The 20,335-nt window shown below is 35.1% G+C and overlaps 1 protein-coding gene across 4 annotated transcripts in view; it reads right to left on the minus strand.

Moving 5' to 3' along the window:
• The window catches only part of prodhb (proline dehydrogenase (oxidase) 1b), a 64,839-nt gene that overhangs the window by 20,202 nt on the left and 24,302 nt on the right, over window positions 1-20,335 (minus strand). For 2 of the 4 annotated variants that reach the window (XM_048188814.1, XM_048188813.1), the window contains exons 10-14: window positions 18,238-18,384; window positions 14,740-14,915; window positions 12,197-12,295; window positions 9,502-9,590; window positions 8,579-8,745 (exon numbers count right to left, since the gene is read on the minus strand). In XM_048188814.1, the coding sequence (XP_048044771.1) occupies window positions 8,579-8,745; window positions 9,502-9,590; window positions 12,197-12,295; window positions 14,740-14,915; window positions 18,238-18,384 (678 nt within the window). Of the gene's footprint in view, window positions 1-8,467; window positions 8,746-9,501; window positions 9,591-12,196; window positions 12,296-14,739; window positions 14,916-18,237; window positions 18,385-20,335 lie in introns of those variants that run through there. The other 2 variants (XM_048188812.1, XM_048188815.1) reach the window with 1 other exon arrangement.

Raw genomic sequence — 20,335 nt, forward strand, 5'->3', positions numbered from 1 at the left:
GTTATAATCAAATACTTTACATTTGCTTTAGTACATTAGTCAACACATCAAAATAAGTGTACTTCATTAACAACAAAAGACTTTAAAGTAAAACTTTTTTGACATTAACATAGTCAAGAAAATGGACTCTTTAAGTACACTTAATTTGCCTTTTATTTCATTCATATTATTACCTACAAGCACAGTTGTTTTTTTCTACTTTTAAAGGTGCCCTAGAACTTTTTTTTAAAAGATGTAATATAAGTCTTAGGTGTCCCCTGAATGTGTCTGTGAAGTTTCAGCTCAAAATACCCCATAGATTTTTTTAAATAAATTTTTTTAACTGCCTATTTTGGGGCATAATTAGAAACGAGCCGATTTCAGGTTGCGGTCCCTTTAAATGCTTGCGTTCTCCGCCCCCTCCCGAGCTCTCGACTCTATCACAGCATAAACAAAGTTTACACAGCTAATATAACCCTCAAAATGGATCTTTACAAAGTGTTCATCATGCATACTGAATGCATGCGTCGGATTATGTGAGTATTGTATTTATTTGGGTGTTTACATTTGATATTGAATGAGTTTGAGGCTATGGTCTAACGGCTAACGGCTAGTGGCTAACATTACACACTGTTGGAGAGATTTATAAAGAATGAAGTTGTGTTTATGAATTATACAGACTGCATTTGTGTTTAAAAATGAAAATAGCGATGGCTCTGGTCTCCGTGATTACTGTAAGAAACGATGGTAACTTTAACCACATTTAACAGTACATTAGCAACATGCTAACGAAACATTTAGAAAGACAATTCACAAATATCACTAAAAATATCATGTTATCATGGATCATGTCAGTTATTATTGCTCCATCTGCCATTTTTCGCTGTTTTCCTTGCTTGCTTACCTAGTCTGATTATTCAGCAGTGCACATCCAGACGTTTTGCCCTTGTGTAATACTAACTCCCCTTGTGTTATGCCTCAATCATGGGCTGGCATATGCAAATATTGGGGCCGTACACCCCGACTGTTACGTAACAGTCGGTGTTATGTTGAGATTCGCCTGTTTTTCGGAGGTCTTTTAAACAAATTTGATTTATATAGGAAGGAGGAAACAATGGAGTTTGAAACTCACTGTATGTCTTTTCCATATACTGAACTCTTGTTATTTAACAAGAGCAATTTTTAATTTTTAATTCTAGGGCACCTTTAAGATTTGAATTACACTACAAGTGCACATTTAATACAATAAAGCACACTTCTTTTTCACAAGGGAAAATCTAAAATGATAAAAACAGACATCAAAAACAAAAACTAATCCTGCCTTTCACATGCAAACAAGAATTTTTGTAAATACGAGTTTTCTAGTTGGAAATTGGACATGAATGCGCTCTCAAGTCGTATTTACTACTGGGAAACTTTCTGAGTTGGGTGTGCCATAAAGTTTAAACATGGCAGAGGGGAGAACGATTGCTGCTGTGACTGCTATTCTTTATTTTATTTTATTTTTTTCCCTACAACAGCTACATTGCTTTATCTTGTCATTAAAGTAGTGCATATTTGCATATGAATCATATACATTTGAAGCATATTGTATGTTTTATACAGCGAAATACAAGCATGTATTAGACCGAAATTCTAGAACCATCTAGCAAACTTAGATAGCATTGTGAATGTTTATATAGTTGTCAATGATTCAAAATAAAATATCTGACTTCAATACATTTTGGCTTTAATAAGTTTTCCCCAAGAAATAGATAAACCTCGTGTCCTCCATGATTCCGATTCTTTCCAAACAACAAAACATTGAACATGATAAGCTCAGAATCACTACTTCAGAAGTGGAAAATTTCGATATGTTCCCACCTGGGAGCCAATACGTCAGTATCAATGTAATGTCTCTGTTCCTTCCTTCAGGGAATGAGGGTTACATCAGTAACCAAGAAGTTCTCCTTATCCCAGAATGCTGTGGTAAAGAATGGCTCTCACACAACCACCCACAGAAATGACACATTAACATTTACATCAACTGATTTAAACTGAACATTATCTCCAGAGGTGGGAGTAATTCACACATGTGCAAGTCACAAAATTCTTAACCTTCAAGTCTCAAGCAAGTCCAAGTCAATTTTTGTGAGAATCAAGCAAGTCAAGTTGTAGCTTGGGTCAAGCAAGTCACAAGCAAGTCACAAATGCTTCATGATTTAGCTGAATTTATATTAAATGTTAAAACTACAGTAGTTATGGACTATGGGAGTTTTAATAACACTTTATTTTAGGGTCTTTTATCTACTTGCTTATTAGCTTGTATATTACTAGAATGTTGGCTGTTTATTAGTGCTTATTAAGCACATATTAATGCCTTATTCTGCATGACCTTATTCTACATTCTTAATACTACCCAAAACCTAAACTTAACAACTACCTTACTAACTATTAATAAGCAGTAAAATAGGAGTTTATTGAGAGAAAAGTCGTAGTTAACAGTTTATATGTGTTCCCTATACTAAAGTGTTACCGGAGTTTTATTTGCAACAAAAAAATTGCAATATGAAAAGGTGTCCACATAAAGCTGAGCTGTCAATACAATAAAAATCTAAAAATAAAAAATAAATAAATGAATGTGTGTGCGTGTATATGAGTGAAAAGTGTATTGTTTGCATGTGTATGGTTGTTTGCAAATTTGATTTTCCCCTTTGGAACAAAAATATCAAAACTGATTCTTTCCATATAATGAAAATGCAATTAAACTAAATGAATCGCGAACATGCTACATATCATAAAAGGATGTACTGATGTCACAACAACCATTGTCACATACTGCTTTGTTTACATGTGTCATGTCTTGTTTTGGTGTTGTTTCATGTTCACGTTTTATGGTTTATTCTATTGTTATGCTATGATTGTTTTCCTTGTTTTTGCCATGTGATTTCCCATTGCCCTCATGTGATCATGTCATGTGCTTCCCCTGTCTCATGTGTCATGTTCTCATTGGTTGTCTTAGTCATGTGATTTCAGTTCTGTCCTGTCATTGGTCCTTTGTCTTCATTGTTCACAGGTGTTCCTTGTTTGTCATTAGTCTCTTTGTATAAATAGCCCTCATGTTTCATTGTTATCTTGTCTAGCTTTGTTTATATGTAACCCGCTGTTGGTGAGTGTGAGAGTGTCTGTTGTCAAGTCACGTCTTTGTTTTTGTTCTTGTTCATGTTCGTGTACTGGGATATTATCATTAAACTGCACTTGGGTTCCAACTACACTCGCCTCCAGTGGATCCTTCTGTTACAACATGCAAGTGATAGCATATAGTTAAATTACTTTAAGTAATTAAATTAAGATTTTGCAAGCTTATTCCTAAACACGCACTTCTAGGATTTTTAAGGAGTCATGGTGGCATTTCATTTAAGTTAATGCATTTCAAACCGTTGGGAATCTTTGACACTGTAGCTTTACAAGTTGTAAGCAACTCCTAATTTCAATGTAATTAATCTGTTGAGCAACCCTACTAATAAAAAGTACACAGAACTACACAGAAGCTATTTAAGAAGGCAATATCTCTTTTAAGTATAACTAGAACAAAAACAAACTACTAAAATTAGAAACATTTCAACTTGTCACTGCAAAAATACAACTTGTTCAAACAAACTCGACTGATTTGTCCAACAAAAGGCCAATTCGCACAGACAGACGTCGACCAACACGACAATCACCAGATTACAGTACGTCACTTCTCGGACATTCCATGACCTGAAAAACGCAGATGGGGGGAAGAAGGGATGCGGGAAGTGCTAAAGAAAAGAAAGTAACAAAACTGAATAAGTCTAACTTATAAATATCCCCTAAGACTATTACAAAAAGAAAATGTGAAAAAGAAAAGTCTTTAGCATCCGTGATGCCCTAACTAACCTACACTTCCTAGCCAAAACCAAAAGTACATGGGGTGGCACTCGCCCTTAACCTAATGTACTATATAAAGACAGTTCCTACATGTTGCAAGAGAGTTAGAGTTACATAACGGGTAACAGAGTTACATTAAAGGGAAAAGAAACAAATATATCAAACGAAGGCGAATGTACACACAAGGCAAGCAACACAAACAAAAAGGGGATACAAGGATTATACAGGATGGCAACATGGGGGGGGGGGGTTGACTTATGATGACAGAAATATTTTTCAGAATGAATAGATTTTATAGTGTACATTTTGCTGTAAAAGTTATGTTTAAAATCACCATTAGTGTGATCAGTGTTCTTTTCTGGGAGGTTTCATCCACTGAAACTTGTTTTGGTGTATAAACAATGTCTATAAAACATTGGTTGGCTCAAAAAATTAATAGAAAAATTAGACAAATGTAGTGGAAAGATCAGACAAAGATCTACATCACTATTATATCTTATTTCAACATAAAATGCAAGCTTATAGATCTCGGATATACAAGCAAAAAACGGTATTAGTTTTGAGTTTGTAGAATTTATTATATTATGTTTGCTGAAAGCACAGACCAACTTTAATTGTTAAGTTGATCCATTTTCCTGTAAGCTGAGTGATTTTGGATGCACTAATACTAACCTTGCATACTAATATGCAAATTAGGCTCTAGCCATAGCCTCACAACACTAGGATGTGGTGTGTATTATGGTCTGTCCTGTTATTTTTGAGAGCAAAAGACCCAAAGGGTTGTTAATTCATCATGGATTTAAAACGGGATATAAATGGATGAGGAATTGTGCCATTTACTTAAGAGCAATTGTCTAGAAATCATTAACTTCGGCTCAATTAATTAAAGCTTTTTATTCATCTTCCCCAAATACTCCACAGAGGGAAAGAAAATATTAAAAGAGTGAGAGAAACCATTGGTTAAGCATAAAAGGCCTCATCACACAGATAATAAAAGAGTAGATTTAATTCTCGCTCTGTATATGCTAAACACCAGATTCATTAAGCTGAAAACTGCAGTTGAAATCATCTCATCAGAACTTTTAAACTTCACTGAGCACAAGAGAGATATCACACAAAAAATAAAGTTCAGCTCCTTCCATAAAACAATGTTTTTTAATATTATACTCAGTAAGACCCACCGCGCAAATTACAAGATTTGGCTTGAGCACAAACAAACCACTCGCTTGGAATATATTACATCTGAAATATAATCCGTTTACTGCACTTCAACTTTGCCTTCTTTAACATACTCACAATTCCTTACTCAGAGCACGAAATATCGCATACATAAAATATATACCTGTAGTTCTCAAACTCCAGGTGTTGTTATCCTTGAACTCAAACCGCCATTACTAGAAAGTGATACTTATGTGTTTATTACTGTTTAAATCATGCTTATATTTTCATTATTGGTGTTCCACTCGAGGAATAAAGGTGGGGTATAAAACAGCCGTGCACGCTCAGGCGTCTGACATTTTAGGGAGCCCTTTCAGAGTCATAAAGGTGCCGGAGAGATGGATGAGAGAAGAGAGCGTGCAAAGCTAGACCATCAGTGGAATAAAGAGAAAGGAGCTGGGGAAATGTGAATTAGATTATACGGAAAGGGAAGATTATATCCACTCTTTCTTGACCCATACAAAAATGCACCAAGATAACCACAGTTTCTACAACTTACTACAGTTTTTGCTCCAGGAATAAAAACTGTGCCTACTTGGCATTTGCCTCCCGAATCTGGAAGGTGATTTTCCTAGTTGAAGATGATCTTCTTATAATATTGTGATTTTTTAGGGCCTTGACGATTTTTGTATATTGTGATATTATTGTCATGACATTTAAGCACATTTACTCCAAAATGTTCATTACCATAATGCATATGGATGATTTATTTTATTTTAGACTTTTTTGCATGATCCTCATGAGATTTTTTTTATTACTCTAATAAAGTAAAAATAATTGAATGCACAATACCTATATCTTTTTTTTTCACATTACAGAAATGGGAATTTTTGTAAAAACACGCTTGTCAAAATACAATAAATCAAGTTTTTCATTGTAGCCGAGCGAACACACAGAGTAGCATTATTACAACTTTAGAACAACACAAATGTATCAAATATGATAAAACAGCACTGCGTTACCCTACATACGGCGAAAGAATCGGAAGCACTTGTCTGTGGCATAATAACGATGGCTTTCACCCACACCCTGCTTCATACTACAGCAATGTTAATAAATCTTTAATACATTAACTCATCCATGAATATGATTTCTGCCCAAGTCTGTCAGATTCATTTCCACCAGCTGTAGACGTGAACACCTCCCATGATTCTGCGAAATCAAGGAGTCACCAAGCTGCACCTTTGTTTTGAATAAGCGACCTCTAGTTGCATGAAATTACATATTGTGCCTTTGAAGTTACACTATAGCCACGTTTCCACCGTAGGAACTTTACCCAGGAACTAGGAACTTTGGGGTGGTAAACTGTAAAACCCAATATGTTCAGAATACTCAAAACATTTGAGGAAACTTATTTCCTCAAAACATTTAAGTAAACCAACTCATTTTTTTAAAGTTGGTAGAAATTAAAATTTTTTGTGACAAGTGGGGCGGGGCTGAGAGCCATGGAAGGGGATCAAGGCCAGTGTGGTGTACAGGTGTCTCTCACTAACAATCCCGTCACCAGCATCCCTTTCCCAACTCATCATAATGTTAATTACATACAGTTAATTTACATAAACATCACATTCAGATCTTGGTTAAATGTTACATAGCAAATAACACATGCTATTATAACTATCAGAGAGACTGTCATTACATACTTGCATATATGTAATCAAACAACATAATGTGGTCTTGAATGTTTTTGCAGCTCATCCTCAACCTAACCACAGGCTCTACTCTTCACCACAGTGGTAACCCTACAAAACTAACATAACAGACCCCCCCTGAATCCCAACATAACACAACATTAAACATTAACTTATATCTCCATATGTTAATCTTGTGCAAAAACACACAAAATAACACTTAATTTCAACAGTTATTTATATGGTCTGACGCAAAGCATGCTGCGAAAAGCATGCTTAGAAATCTGCTGCAGCTCAACTCAATCATATTAAATTCCGCTTACTACAATGAAATTTTGAGTTCATGCAACTTTTTCCTATAAAGTACAATGAACTTTCATTATTATTTGAGTGAAACAAACTCATTTAATTTAATTAATTTCACTGTTCGGTTTTACAGTGTACTCGATGTGTTTCGACCACAGGAACCAGGGTCTAAATGAAGTTCCGGGTAAAAAATTCCCCCTCTTAAAGTCCCTGCTCGCTAGGTAGAACTTTTTAAAAGTTCTGGAACTTTCGGGGGTGGGACTTGCGTGCTGAACATGCTGATTGGTTGAGTTCACACAGCATTTTGATTGGTTGACTCCACACAGCATTTTATTTCAACCATCGTTTTTTTTTTTAATTCTGTTGTGGTGCTTAAAGTAAGAGTTTTTTGCCATTCAAATCAACAATGGAGTTTAAAAAATATGACTGATGGACTGACGATGAGGTTCAGGCTTTATTAAGCTTATATGCAGAAGACGAAATCCTATTGGAACTAGAAAGTCGTGCGCAGTCCTACGTCACCAGACTATCTTCATGGTACTACTATGGAAATGCAGCTAGCAATAGGTCTGGGGGGAAAAAAGTTCCTGGGACAAATTTCGGTGGAAACATGGCATGTCTAACTTTTGGCCCTCCAGTGGTTAAAAAAAAAAGTACATTGTGCAAGTTTACTGCAACAATGTAGCTGCAAACTTCATATACTTTTGAAAATCCAGCATTTATTTGATCCTGATAAGTGCTCGTTGTCACAGTGATAAACATGATGGCATTCTTTTTCTACGAGGAGGTTTAGCATCACGGCATTTGTTTCCAGGCGGACTGTTAAAGAACGTGACACACACGTCTCCTGGACATCCTATAGAATTCAACCAACCAGACGACAACTTCGATACTCCTGAAGTGTTTCCAGATAAGTGTGCCATATGCATCAGATGTTCAGCCAACGGTTCGTGGGCATGACGTCTGAGGCTGAGACTAAATTATTAGGTAAGTTTTCTTTTACAGATAAAATGAGCCAAAAAAGACATTTAACTCAGACCGTCTCCAGAAGTGCAAGGTGTCAAGATCTCAGAGACTTAGGTTAGGTAAAGAATCCTAAAAAATGACCCCACTTAATAAGAATCACAAGCTGAAGTGTTGTAAAATACATGGACTCTTTTATAGACAGAAAGATTGAGAGGTGTGGGAGTTCATTTTTAGTTCATCTCCTACCCTGAAGTCCATTTTGCAGAGATGGACTAAAAATGAACTCCCACACCTTACTGCCAGATTCTGGAAGATGAATTTTAGAAAGATTCTAAAATAGGCTTCATTTTTTATGCAAAATACATAATTCCTTATTTCTGTATTTGTATTTTTGTATTGAGTTTTGTGAGATTCAACCAAGTATTTGATTTAAATAAAGGATCCTATGCATGCTATATCATAAAGAACAGCCTCAGTGAGAGTGGAAAAAAGATTTATGAATGGATGGGTGAACAAGCAAAAAAACAAAGGCAATGAGTCTCTGGTGAGAAGTGGAGTGTGTTTTATACAGCAGGTGTGTAGAAGACCTCTCCGTTGCTCAGGCGGCGCATGAGCTCTTTCCATAGGAGGTCTCTCTCCATCTGCACTCCTTTCATAATGCCGCGGTTCTCCTGTGCCCGGCGGGACAGATAGGGAATCACCTCGTTCACCGGACCATATGGAACATACTTGTACACTGGGAATCCTGCCTGAGCTAGAGATATAAACAGACAAGAAAAGAATACCAACATTTTATAACTGTACTTTTGGTAACACTTTATATTGTGTACTTTCATCAAAACTAAATATTAAAATCATGTTAATCAATGATGTCATGTCAATCAAAATCTTCATATATATAGCACAATGTGACAAATATACCTAATATAACTTATATAAAAAAAAAAAAAAATATATATATATATATATATATATATATATATATATATATATATATATATATATATATACACACACACACACACATTATATATTTATATATATATATATATGAAAGATGAAAAAACATGAAACAAGCACAACTATGAAGGAAATATAGGAAAATATACTAAATTATGTAAATTATACTAAAATACTTTTAATCCAGAATTTCACAATTGACCAATCACAATCAAATATTGCAGATATTTATAGTTTATAATAGGGTTTTATATACGTTTTTTTTTTAAACTTGAAATAAAATAAACTTTGACTGAAATAAAATATTTAAAAATAATGGTTCTCATTTTCACTTTTATATACTAAAATAACTAAAACTAAAATAAAAATTAATATAAAAAAAACTAAATTAATATTTATATTATAATAAAATAACACTGGTTTAAAATTAATGAACATTATTGTAAAGTTCTGCTGTAATTTAACTAACGTGATCACTTTAGAAGTGATTTTAGAAACTCTCTCTCTCTGTGTGTGTGTGTGTGTGTGTGTCTGTGTGTGTGTGGTTCACCTAACGGAAAGCTGATTTGGTCGCACATTCCCAGGAGCTGGCCGAAGTACACCTTCTTATCTGTGGGTGCCAGACCCATTTCATTCATCCTGTTAGACCATAAACACACAGCGCCGTCACAGAAAGTGAAAAATGAGAGACGCCCCTTTGGCAAGGTCATTTAATACCGGATACATTCTGGTGATTGCTCACTCAAAGTTTTACACCGTCTTATCGGTTATAGCCATTACATGCACGAACAAGACACATTCTGAGACACTTAGGCTGATATTACGTGTGAATGATGTAAAAGTAGAATAACTAGTGTGTACTTCCATACGAATCATGCCCTGGCAACCCTCTTTGACATTGTGACAGAGAATGTTATTGGCATCCATCATTGGCACACCTTTGTCAAATGAGGTTACACCCCTAAGGAGTGATTACATAAAATTAATGAATGCACATTACATTATTAATTTACACAAATTAATTTACTCCCAGAGGGATCTAACATCTCTCAACTTTATGTCCAGATGTTGATTTGTATACTCTCTAACAAATATCAATATGCAGTCATATAATTTTGTAACTTTTCTCTGTTTACAATTTATTGATACACACTACCATTCAGTTTTGGGGTCAGTGTGATTTTTTTTCAAGAAATGAATACTTTTATTCAGCAAAAATGCATTAAATTGATCAAAAGTGACATTAAAGACTGTTTCTATTTCAAATAAATTATGTTCTTTTGAACTTTCTATTCATTCAAAAATGTATCATGGTTCCACAAAAATCTTAATAAAAATCTTATCGACCCCAAAATTTTAATGAAATATGAGAGACTTGACACACACACACACACGTACATATGTCAAATCTGTCATATTTCATGTATTTCAATTACACTAACTTGTACATGTACATAAATCATTATATAAAAAGAAAAATCCAGATAAATACCACCTAACTTTTATTCAGTGTCATTTCCAATCAAGCTGTAATTTTGTGAAATTGTGCAAAAAATATTATAGAATTATGTGTATAAAATTATAGCTATAAAAATAGCCTTAAATAGATAGTTCACCCAAAAATGAAAATTTGCTATTAATTAACTCACCCTCAAGCCATCCAAGATGCAGGTGACATTTTTCTTCAGTAGAACAATAAAGATTTTTAGCTGAAACCATGGTCCTCAATGATTCATATAATGCAAGACAATGGCTACGGTCACTTTGAGGGTCAATAAAACATACACAGGCAAAACAAAATGAATACCCATGGCTCTTTTGACAATACATTGAGGTCTTATGAAGCAAAACGATCTGAACATTATTTACAACATTATTGCATGTAATCTACAAAATGGTATTTACATGTGCTTATCCTGGATGCCACAACCTATATACAAATGAAGATTACAGGAAAGATCAGGAAGATTGACTTTTCAGATTCCCAAAGTTTGAGCTCCTGCACCATTATGCGACAGGAAGCTCACGGTGCAGACTGTTGAGAATTCACTCAGGATTGTTTGCCAAGGCTGTGAATTAACTAATAATGTTGTAAGTTATGTTCAGTTTCTTGAAAAGACTGATCATTTTGCTTCATAAGGATATTGTATCATAAGGAGCCATGTGTATTCATTATGTTTTGCCTGTATATTATGGTTTTTTGACTCTCAAAATGACGGTAGCCGTTGACTGAATCACCAAGGACCACGGTTTCAGCTAAAAATCTTTTTTACTGTTCTACTGGAGAAAAAAAGTCACCTACATCTTAGATGGCCTGAGGATATGGAAGAGGATTAGGGCCAAGCAATAATAAAAAATAAAAAAACATCTCGAGATTAAAGTTGTTAAAAAACTTTTTTTCAAGAAAAAAAGTCAAAATAAAATGTTAAGAATAAACTCATTAAATTACGAGAAAAAAGTCGTTAAATTTCGAGAAAAAAGTTGAGATGAAATATTGAGAATAAAGTCATTAAATTACGAGAAAAAAGTTGTTAAATTATGAGAGAAATGTCGTTAAATTTCGAGAAAAAAGTCGAGATAAAATGTTGAGAATAAACTCATTAAATTATGAGAATAAAGTCATTAAATTACGAGAAAAAAGTTGTTAAATTATGAGAACATATTCGTAATTTAATAAATTTGTTCTCGCAATTTAACGACTTTTTTCTCATAATTTAATGACTTTATTCTCAACATTTTATCTCGACTTTTTTCTCGAAATTTAACAAGTTTTTTTCTCGTAATTTAACAAGTTTATTCTCAACATTTTATCTCGACTTTTTTCTCGAAATGTAACTTTTTTTTTTCCGAAATTTAACGAGTTTATCTCAACATTTTATCTCGACTTTTTTTCTCGAAATTTAACGAGAAGTTTTCTTGAAATTTTACAACTTTAATCTCGAGATGGTTTTATTTATTTTTTTATTATTGCTTGGCCCTAATCCTCTTCCGTATGAGAATGAGTAAATTAACAACAACTTTTCATTTTTGGGTGAACTATACCTTTTACAAGATAAAGGAGTCAGCCATTTTATTCCAAAATGTTTAAAATGTGATTTCAACTACCATCATTTCCACCACAAAATTAATCGATTTTTGAGTTGTGGTGGAAATGACATTTGTTCATGATGGTCCAATACAGTATATAATTGAAAGGGAAGGTGAGCGTAAAAAAAAAAAAAAAAAAGAAAAAAAAAGTGTCCTACCTTCTGAGTGTATGCTTAACAGTGTCTATATTGTGTGATGCCACCATGACATTTGCTTTCTTATTCTGTTCGATCTCCTCCAGCACGTAATCCAGACACCTGAAAGACACCAGCTGCTCATAAATCATCCTGGTTTTGGTTTGCACTTTCAGCCAACACTTTAACTTGACTGTTGACCGCCAAACACAAAAGCTTTTGAAAAGATCTGATTTATTTTGAAAGCTGTCAAAATGTACCTTAATCATAAGAGGCTTACCAGGTGAGATAAGCCAAGAGTCTAGATAAATCTCTACTGCCTTTGAAACATTCTGTCAGCACATAGACCGTCTGAATGAAGCACAGTTCAGGATAAGTATGATGTTCAGATAAGGACCTACAAGTATTTTAGGACTGCTGATTTGGACTCAGAAACTACTTGGCCCTGTCATCTTGCTCCTTAAAGAGAGGCAAAGTGAACCTGACCAATTCCCTGAATCATTACTTTCTTATTAAATGAAGAATTTCCCCATAATTCTCTGTTCCAAAACAGCAAGTTGTCAACCTAAACAGTATTTTAGGCATCATATGCCAGTGGTTCTCAACCAGGGGGCTCTCTATAGCAGTGGTTCCCAAACTGGGGTACGCATACCCCTGGGGGTATGTGAGGTGACAAAAGGGGGTTCGCGAACAAAATGCTGAGTAGTTCATTTAATTCTACCTTAAAATAATATTAAAACCGAGCATGTTTTTCTAACTGCCAAAATGCTGTAAATCCAGTACATTTATTGTTATACATGTATTGCGTGCAGCATACTGCCTTATATCGCGCTAAATTACTGCCGTTCTCGACATGTGCACCTTTATAAAAGTGCGGATTTAGCACTTACTCGCATGAAGAACAAATATAGACACAGATAGTGGATTCATTTCGATTTAAGACTCGAACTTTCTCCGATACAAAAACAAACGTTTTGTGAGTTCTTGTATTTAACGATGATAACGAATCGTGAGAGTCAATGATTCAATGATTCATTCACAGCCACTTGCTTCCTTACTGAATGAATGACTCGATGACTTACTCATAAAAACAGTGACTTGCTGCCACCTACTGGCGGTTTTAGTTTAATATTTAAAAGTTTTATTTAGTTTTACAATCATTGCATATTTCTCTATTGAAAATATTTATTTAAGACATTATTTATTTTATAAAGTTATTCATAAAGGTAAAAATATTCATTGGAAAATCAATTTAGGGGGCAAATATTGTCCCTTAATGGTAAAGGTGTGACTGCAGTCTAAGTGGAAGAGGGGGTACGCGGAAGGATGGTAATCCCTTCAGGGGGTACTCCAAGCTAAAAAGTTTGGGAACCACTGCTCTAGAGGGCCACAGTAAACTTTCAAGGGGGGTCATAATTATCATCATAATTAATTTAATTTTAATAATCATAATTAATCATAATTTTCAGGGGAGATATAATAGCTTTTTTTGTCCTCTTCAACTTTATTGCCATTTTATTTTATTTTTTATTTAATTGCCATTTTCTATTTCTCAGTATTGCAAGATATAAACTCGCAATTGTGAGTTATAATGTCAGAATTGCGAGATTCAGAATTGTGGGATATAAACTATTTCTCGCAATTCTGACTTTTTCTCACAATTGTGAGTTTATATCAAGCAATTCTGACTTTATAATTTGCAACTGCGAGTTTATATCACAAAATTCTGAGCAAAAACAAAATCAGAATTGTGACATGTAAACTCGCAATTGAGAGAAAAAGTCAGAATTGTGAGATAAGAAGTCGCAATTACCTATTTTTATTTTTTATGTAAACTCATTGGTCACATGAGTGCCTGTATGAGTTTTAGAGTCGGGGGACCAAAAATTACTGGGTAATGACATAATTATAGAGAAGTCTGAGCTCATGAATATTAAATCAGCTCATGGTGACTGTCTTCTTATAGACTGTCAAGTCATGCTACTTAATTAACATTCATAAGCCAAAGTTGTCCCATGCCGTCTTGGCATTGAGACATCCTTCCAGAGTTGTTTGCATTTACTTTGTCTAATATTAATTAATCTAGTCTGTAGATCAGTAATATTATAGCACAATTAGAAATCAAGCGTATAAAATTCATTTAAACTATTAAGAAAACTAAATGTCTGGCTGATTACAGCTTATATTTGAAATTTGTTTTTAATGCGAGCTAAGAGAAGTAGGATATATTTTAAAATCAGACGACAGAGATGATTTGGGCTGAAAGTGGGAGTCCATGGCCACCCTGTTCCAGCAGCCCTGCGTCAGACTCTATTGGAATCAGCTGTGAGTGTTAGTTGAGTCTCTTGTGTGTTTTTTGCAAGTAGCTCTATTTGTTTTCCGTGGGTGAGTGACCGTTAATGGAGCTGCAGCCCAAGAAGAGCTTTTAGATGAGTCACTTACGAGGCTCCATTTCAGTTCAGATGCTGCCGTAGAAAGTAGCTGCCTTTGTAGACAACAAGGCAGCTCACTAGTTTTGGGGTTTTCAAGTGTGAAATTTTCAAGGAAGAATTTGGAAGATTACTTGCCTGTGGTACATTCTGTTAGTACATTCATAGTCGGGGTTGATGGGGTCTTCGTATCCAATCTCCGTTGCTCGGCCTCTCTCCTGGTACATGTAAGCCCCCCTTACCAACTTGGCAGCGAAACACCAGCCCTCCCTTCTTGATAGCTCAACGTCCATGGACACATTATCAAATGCCTCCTGAGCACAGAGAATTCATTACTTTGCAACAGATAACCTTATTTTAAATGCAACATTTCAGGAAATTAAAGGGATAGTTCACCCAAAAATGAAAATTCTGTCATCGATTACTCACCCTCATGTCATTCCAAAACCATAAGACTTTTGCTCATCTTCAATCCAGGTTTAATCCAAATTAAATCTGTTCATCATATGAAGCAATCGTGTCTCTTCACATTTTGAACCATCAATGTTTTGGGTGAATAGATTTTCAGTGGAGGGACAGAAACCTCACAGATTTCATTACAAATATTTTCATTTGTGTTTTGTAAATGAATGAAAGTCTGATGGGTTTTTGGAACGACATGAGGGTGAGTAATTGATGACAGAATTTAAATTTTTGGGTGAACTATTCTTTTATTCACTTCCTTGCTCTTTTGAATTTGATATACCATGTACAGTAAACATACTCTTAAGCCGTGTTTCCACCGCAGGAACTTTCTCCAAGAACTAGGGACTTAGGGGTGGTACTCGGTGTGTTTCAACCGCAGGGACCAGGGTCTAAACTAAGTTCCGGGTAAAAATGTCTCCCTCGGAAAATCCCTGCTCGCTAGGTAGCACTTTTTCAAAGTTCAGGAACTTTTGGGGGTGGGACTTGGGCGCTGAACATGCTGACTGGTTGACTCCATGCAGTATTTTATTTCAACCACCATTTTTAAAAGTCTGTTGCGGTGCATGCCGTAAGAGTTGTTTGCTATTTGAATCAACAATGGAGTTTAAAAAATACGACAGATGGACTGACGATGAGGTTCAGGCTTTATTAAGCTTATATGCAGAGGACAAAATCCAGTGGGAACTGGAAAGTCACACGCAGTCCAAATTGTTCCAGGTAATTTCGGTGGAAATTCGGCTTTACATTCACAATGCAGAGCTCTCTCGTACACGAAATGGCAAAAATGTGTCATTCAGAAATCGTCATGGCATTGACATAAATACAGTGGAGACTTGTTTAATATATAAACGAGTTTGACAACATTACCAGAGGACATATATCATATTTTAAGGAAAATAAGTTACACTGGGTCAAAATTGCATTGTTGAAGGTGCCCTAGAATTAAAAATTCTTTACCTCGGCATAGTTGAATAACAAGAGTTCAGTACATGGAAATGACATACAGTGAGTCTCAAACTCCATTGTTTCCTCCTTCTTATATAAATCTCATTTGTTTAAAAGACTTCCGAAGAACAGGCGAATCTCAACATAACACCGACTGTTATGTAACAGTCGGGATCATTAATATGTACGCCCCTAATATTTGCATATGCCAGCCCATGTTCAAGGCATTACACAAGGGCAAAACGTCTGGATGTGCACAGCTGAATCAGACTAGGTAAGCAAGAACAATAGCGAAAAATGGCAGATGGAGCAATAATAACTGACATGATCCATGATATCATGATATTTTTAGTGATATTTGTAAATTGTCTTTCTAAATGTTTTGTTAGCATGTTGCTAATGTACTGTTAAATGTGGTTAAAGTTACCATTGTTTATTACTGTATTCACGGAGACAAGACTGTCGTTATTTTCATTTTTTAAACACTTGCAGTCTGTATAATGCATAAACTTCATTTTTTATAAATCTCTCCAACAGTGTGGCATTAGCCGTTATCCACAGAGCATAGCCTCAAACACATTCAGAATCAAATGTAAACATCTAAATAAATACCATACTTATGCGATTAGACATGTTGCATGACAAACACTTTGTAAAGATCCATCTTGAGGGTTATATTAGCTGTGTGAACTTTGCTTATGCTGTTAAAGGCAAGCGCGAGCTCCGGGGGCGGGGGAGCACGAGAATTAAAGGGGCCGCAACCTAAATCGGCTCATATTTAATGATGCCCCAAAATAGGCAGTTAAAAAACTGAATAAAAAAAAATCTATGGGGTATTTTGAGCTGAAACTTCACAGACACATTCACTTATATTACATCTTTTAAAAAACGTTCTACGGCACCTTTGAGAGAAAAAAAAAAAAGCGGTGCATAAGTCACATTTTCAGAAATCACGTAACATACCAGTAAATGGGGTTGGAAACGAATCAATCTCTACATGTGGGCGGGAATGAAACGCCTCTTTGTGCTGATTGGTCAACCAGACATCAAACCATGTCGCCATCAGTTGTTCATCGGTTCCGCTTAACAGAACAAAAGTCCCTCGTTGCTACAGCTGTACGGATTCTCGAACCCCAGGCCGATCACTGATGGCAAGCGAGGCGAGTGCACTAACAATGACGCTAAACACCTCATTCTCTAGTGGTCGTCAGTGCGCAGTGGTTTACCTGTACAACTCTCACTATCTGGCCTCTGTTACACACGCAATGTGAGTGGATGTCTGTTTATCACAACTGATGCGCAACAAAATGCTTCATGAAAAATAAAGCGCAGATGATGAACGAATGACAAGGAAGCACAAAAAATGAACGTACAGTACAAAAGAGTACAACAAGAGTTTGTTGTTAGTCGCCAACAGCACAGCAGCTCCAATCAATGACACTCAAACAGTGTTATTCACGGAATGAAAGCAGCCTCCGCGTCTATTTTCAGGCCTTCCCGCTTTGCTCTCTCCAGCGCTGGAAAGCTTTTCTAATATAAACGCGGGTCCTAAAGCACTTGCCCAGTCATACCCCTTCATTCCAGCGATATTCTTTTGAGCTCTTTTGTATTGTGTCTCATCTCTCTTTTCATCACACGTTTGTTGTTGGTGTCGGCCTGACTAACTTCCAAACAGTGTTTTTGAAAAACTACTTACCCCACCTTTAACTGCATTTTATAAGTCACTTTGGAATACAAGTCATAGCATGGTTCAGATGATAAATTATATTATATTTTGAATGATATATTTTATACTCCGGAATATACGGTACATATAAAAGTCTTCAAGGATCAGTATTAAAAACAGCATAATCATAAAGTTTAAATAGAGGGTGGAAATTGTTTTTGCTGTACAAAACCTTATAAGTAGACCCTATTATGCTAGAAATGTGGAATATGGAGACTCAATGATGTTGCCATTAGTGTGTGTGCAGTGCATGTGTTTAATTGTCACCACCATCATTTATTTCCTTTCAGGATGAATTTCAATGCAAGGATAAATTGCAAGCACCACAGTGTAAAATGTCAGTTTTGATGTTGCATTGGCTAAACGTTATCCTGTTATAACAGCATGTTTTCTGCACAGTATCTAACAATCTCACTAGCTAAAGCCCAGAATATCATCATCTGATCCATGTTAACACCATTCATATGTGCCAGACGTGCGTGTGTGTGTGCAAGGCTCACTTTGAGGTAGCACTGATAGGTGTTGAAAACGACAGCTTTGTCTCTGTTGAAGATTCTCTTCATCTCCACAGTGAGTCTGCTGATGGCAGGCTGAAAATATGTCTGTTCGGCGTCCACCATCAGCCTGACGCCATTTTCAACCGCATGCTGTTCAGCACATGAGAAGCAGGCAGCGTTACAGTGAGTTAAAAACACATTCATCAGTTGACAAAAAAAGAGCTATCGCCACAGACAGCAGCATTTTAATTGATGTTGCACCCGTTTTTCCTGACAAAACCAAGGATTTGTCAAAAAATAATGATGCTATAAACCTCAGAAATAATAATGTTGATGATACAGTGTTGTTAAAAAGTATCCGGATGCTTTATGTCCGAATGTCTATGCATTAGATAACAAAATAACAAAGAAAGATTGCACATGCACACTTTTCAAACAAAACATTTCATATTCAAAGTAGTTTGATAGGTTTAAATGCTCAAACAAAAGACATTCTGTTCAAAATGAAGATACAAAGCATTGTGACACTTTGTGGTTGTGAAATGTTACTGGAACATGTTTATAATTAATGGGATTTTCAAAAGTTTTGGGTTGATAAGATTTCTTAATGTTTTTGAAAGAAGTCTTTTATGCTAACCAACAATTTAAAAGAACTGTTTTCTATTTGTATATATTTTCAAATGTAATTTATTTCTGTGATGTCAAAGCTGAATTTTCAGCATCATTACTCCAGTCTTAAGTGTCACATGATCCTTCAGAAATCATTCTAACATGCTGATTTGCTGTTCAACAAACATTTATTATTATTATTATTATTATTATTATTATTATTATTATTATTATTATTATCCATTTTAAAAACAGTTGTGCTGCTTAATATTTTTGTGGAAACCGTAACATTTTTCTTCAGGATTCTATTTGAAATAGAAATCTTTTGTAACATTATAGATGTCTTTATGAAGGTATTAACACTTTTGATACATTTAATTAATCCTTGCTGAATAAAAGGATTATCTTTTTAAAAAAAATTAAATTACTGACCCCAAACTTTTGAACGGTAGTGTAAACGTGGTGTTTTGGTCTTTTTGCCATTTTATGTGTAAGATAAGTAGAGATAAGATGTAGGAAGTGACACTGGAATAAGTTGCATTCTGAATTCAAACCCATGTCTCACACATGTATGGAAGCTTGTTTCCACCACTAAATAAAAAATAAAAAGGTAATTGCATCTTTTTATCTCACAATTCTGACTTTATTTCTCAGAATTGCAAGATTTAAATTAGCAATTGCGAGTTATAAAGTCCTAATTGCGTGATATAAAGTCAGAATGGTGAGTTATGAATGGTGAGTTATTAAGTCAGAATGGCGAGTTATAAAGTCAGAATTGAGTGATATAAAGTTAGAATTGCGAGATATAAAGTCAGAATTGTGAGTTATAAAGTCAGAATTGAGAGATATAAAGTCAGAATTGAGAGATATAAAGTCAGAATTGAGAGATATAAAGTCAGAATGGCGAGTTATTAATGGTGAGTTATTAAGTCAGAATGGCGAGTTATAAAGTCAGAATTGAGTGATATAAAGTTAGAATTGCGAGATATAAAGTCAGAATTGTGAGTTATAAAGTCAGAATTGAGAGATATAAAGTCAGAATTGAGAGATATAAAGTCAGAATGGCGAGTTATTAATGGTGAGTTATTAAGTCAGAATGGCGAGTTATAAAGTCAGAATTGCATGATATAAAGTCAGAATTGAGAGATATAAAGTCAGAATGGCGAGTTATAAAGTCAGAATGGCGAGTTATAAAGTCAGAATTGAGTGATATAAAGTCAGAATTGTGAGTTATAAAGTCAGAATGGTGAGTTATTAATGGTGAGTAATTAAGTCAGAATGGCGAGTTATAAAGTCAGAATTGAGTGATATAAAGTTAGAATTGCAAGTTATAAAGTCAGAATGGCAAGTTATAAAGTCAGAATTGCGAGTTATAAAGTCAGAATTGAGTGATATAAAGTCAGAATTGTGAGTTATAAAGTCAGAATGGCGAGTTATAAAGTCAGAATGGTGAGTTATTAATGGTGAGTAATTAAGTCAGAATGGCGAGTTA

Source organism: Megalobrama amblycephala, linkage group LG4 (genome assembly GCF_018812025.1).
Source record: "Megalobrama amblycephala isolate DHTTF-2021 linkage group LG4, ASM1881202v1, whole genome shotgun sequence".
Classification (NCBI taxonomy): Eukaryota; Metazoa; Chordata; class Actinopteri; order Cypriniformes; family Xenocyprididae; genus Megalobrama; species Megalobrama amblycephala.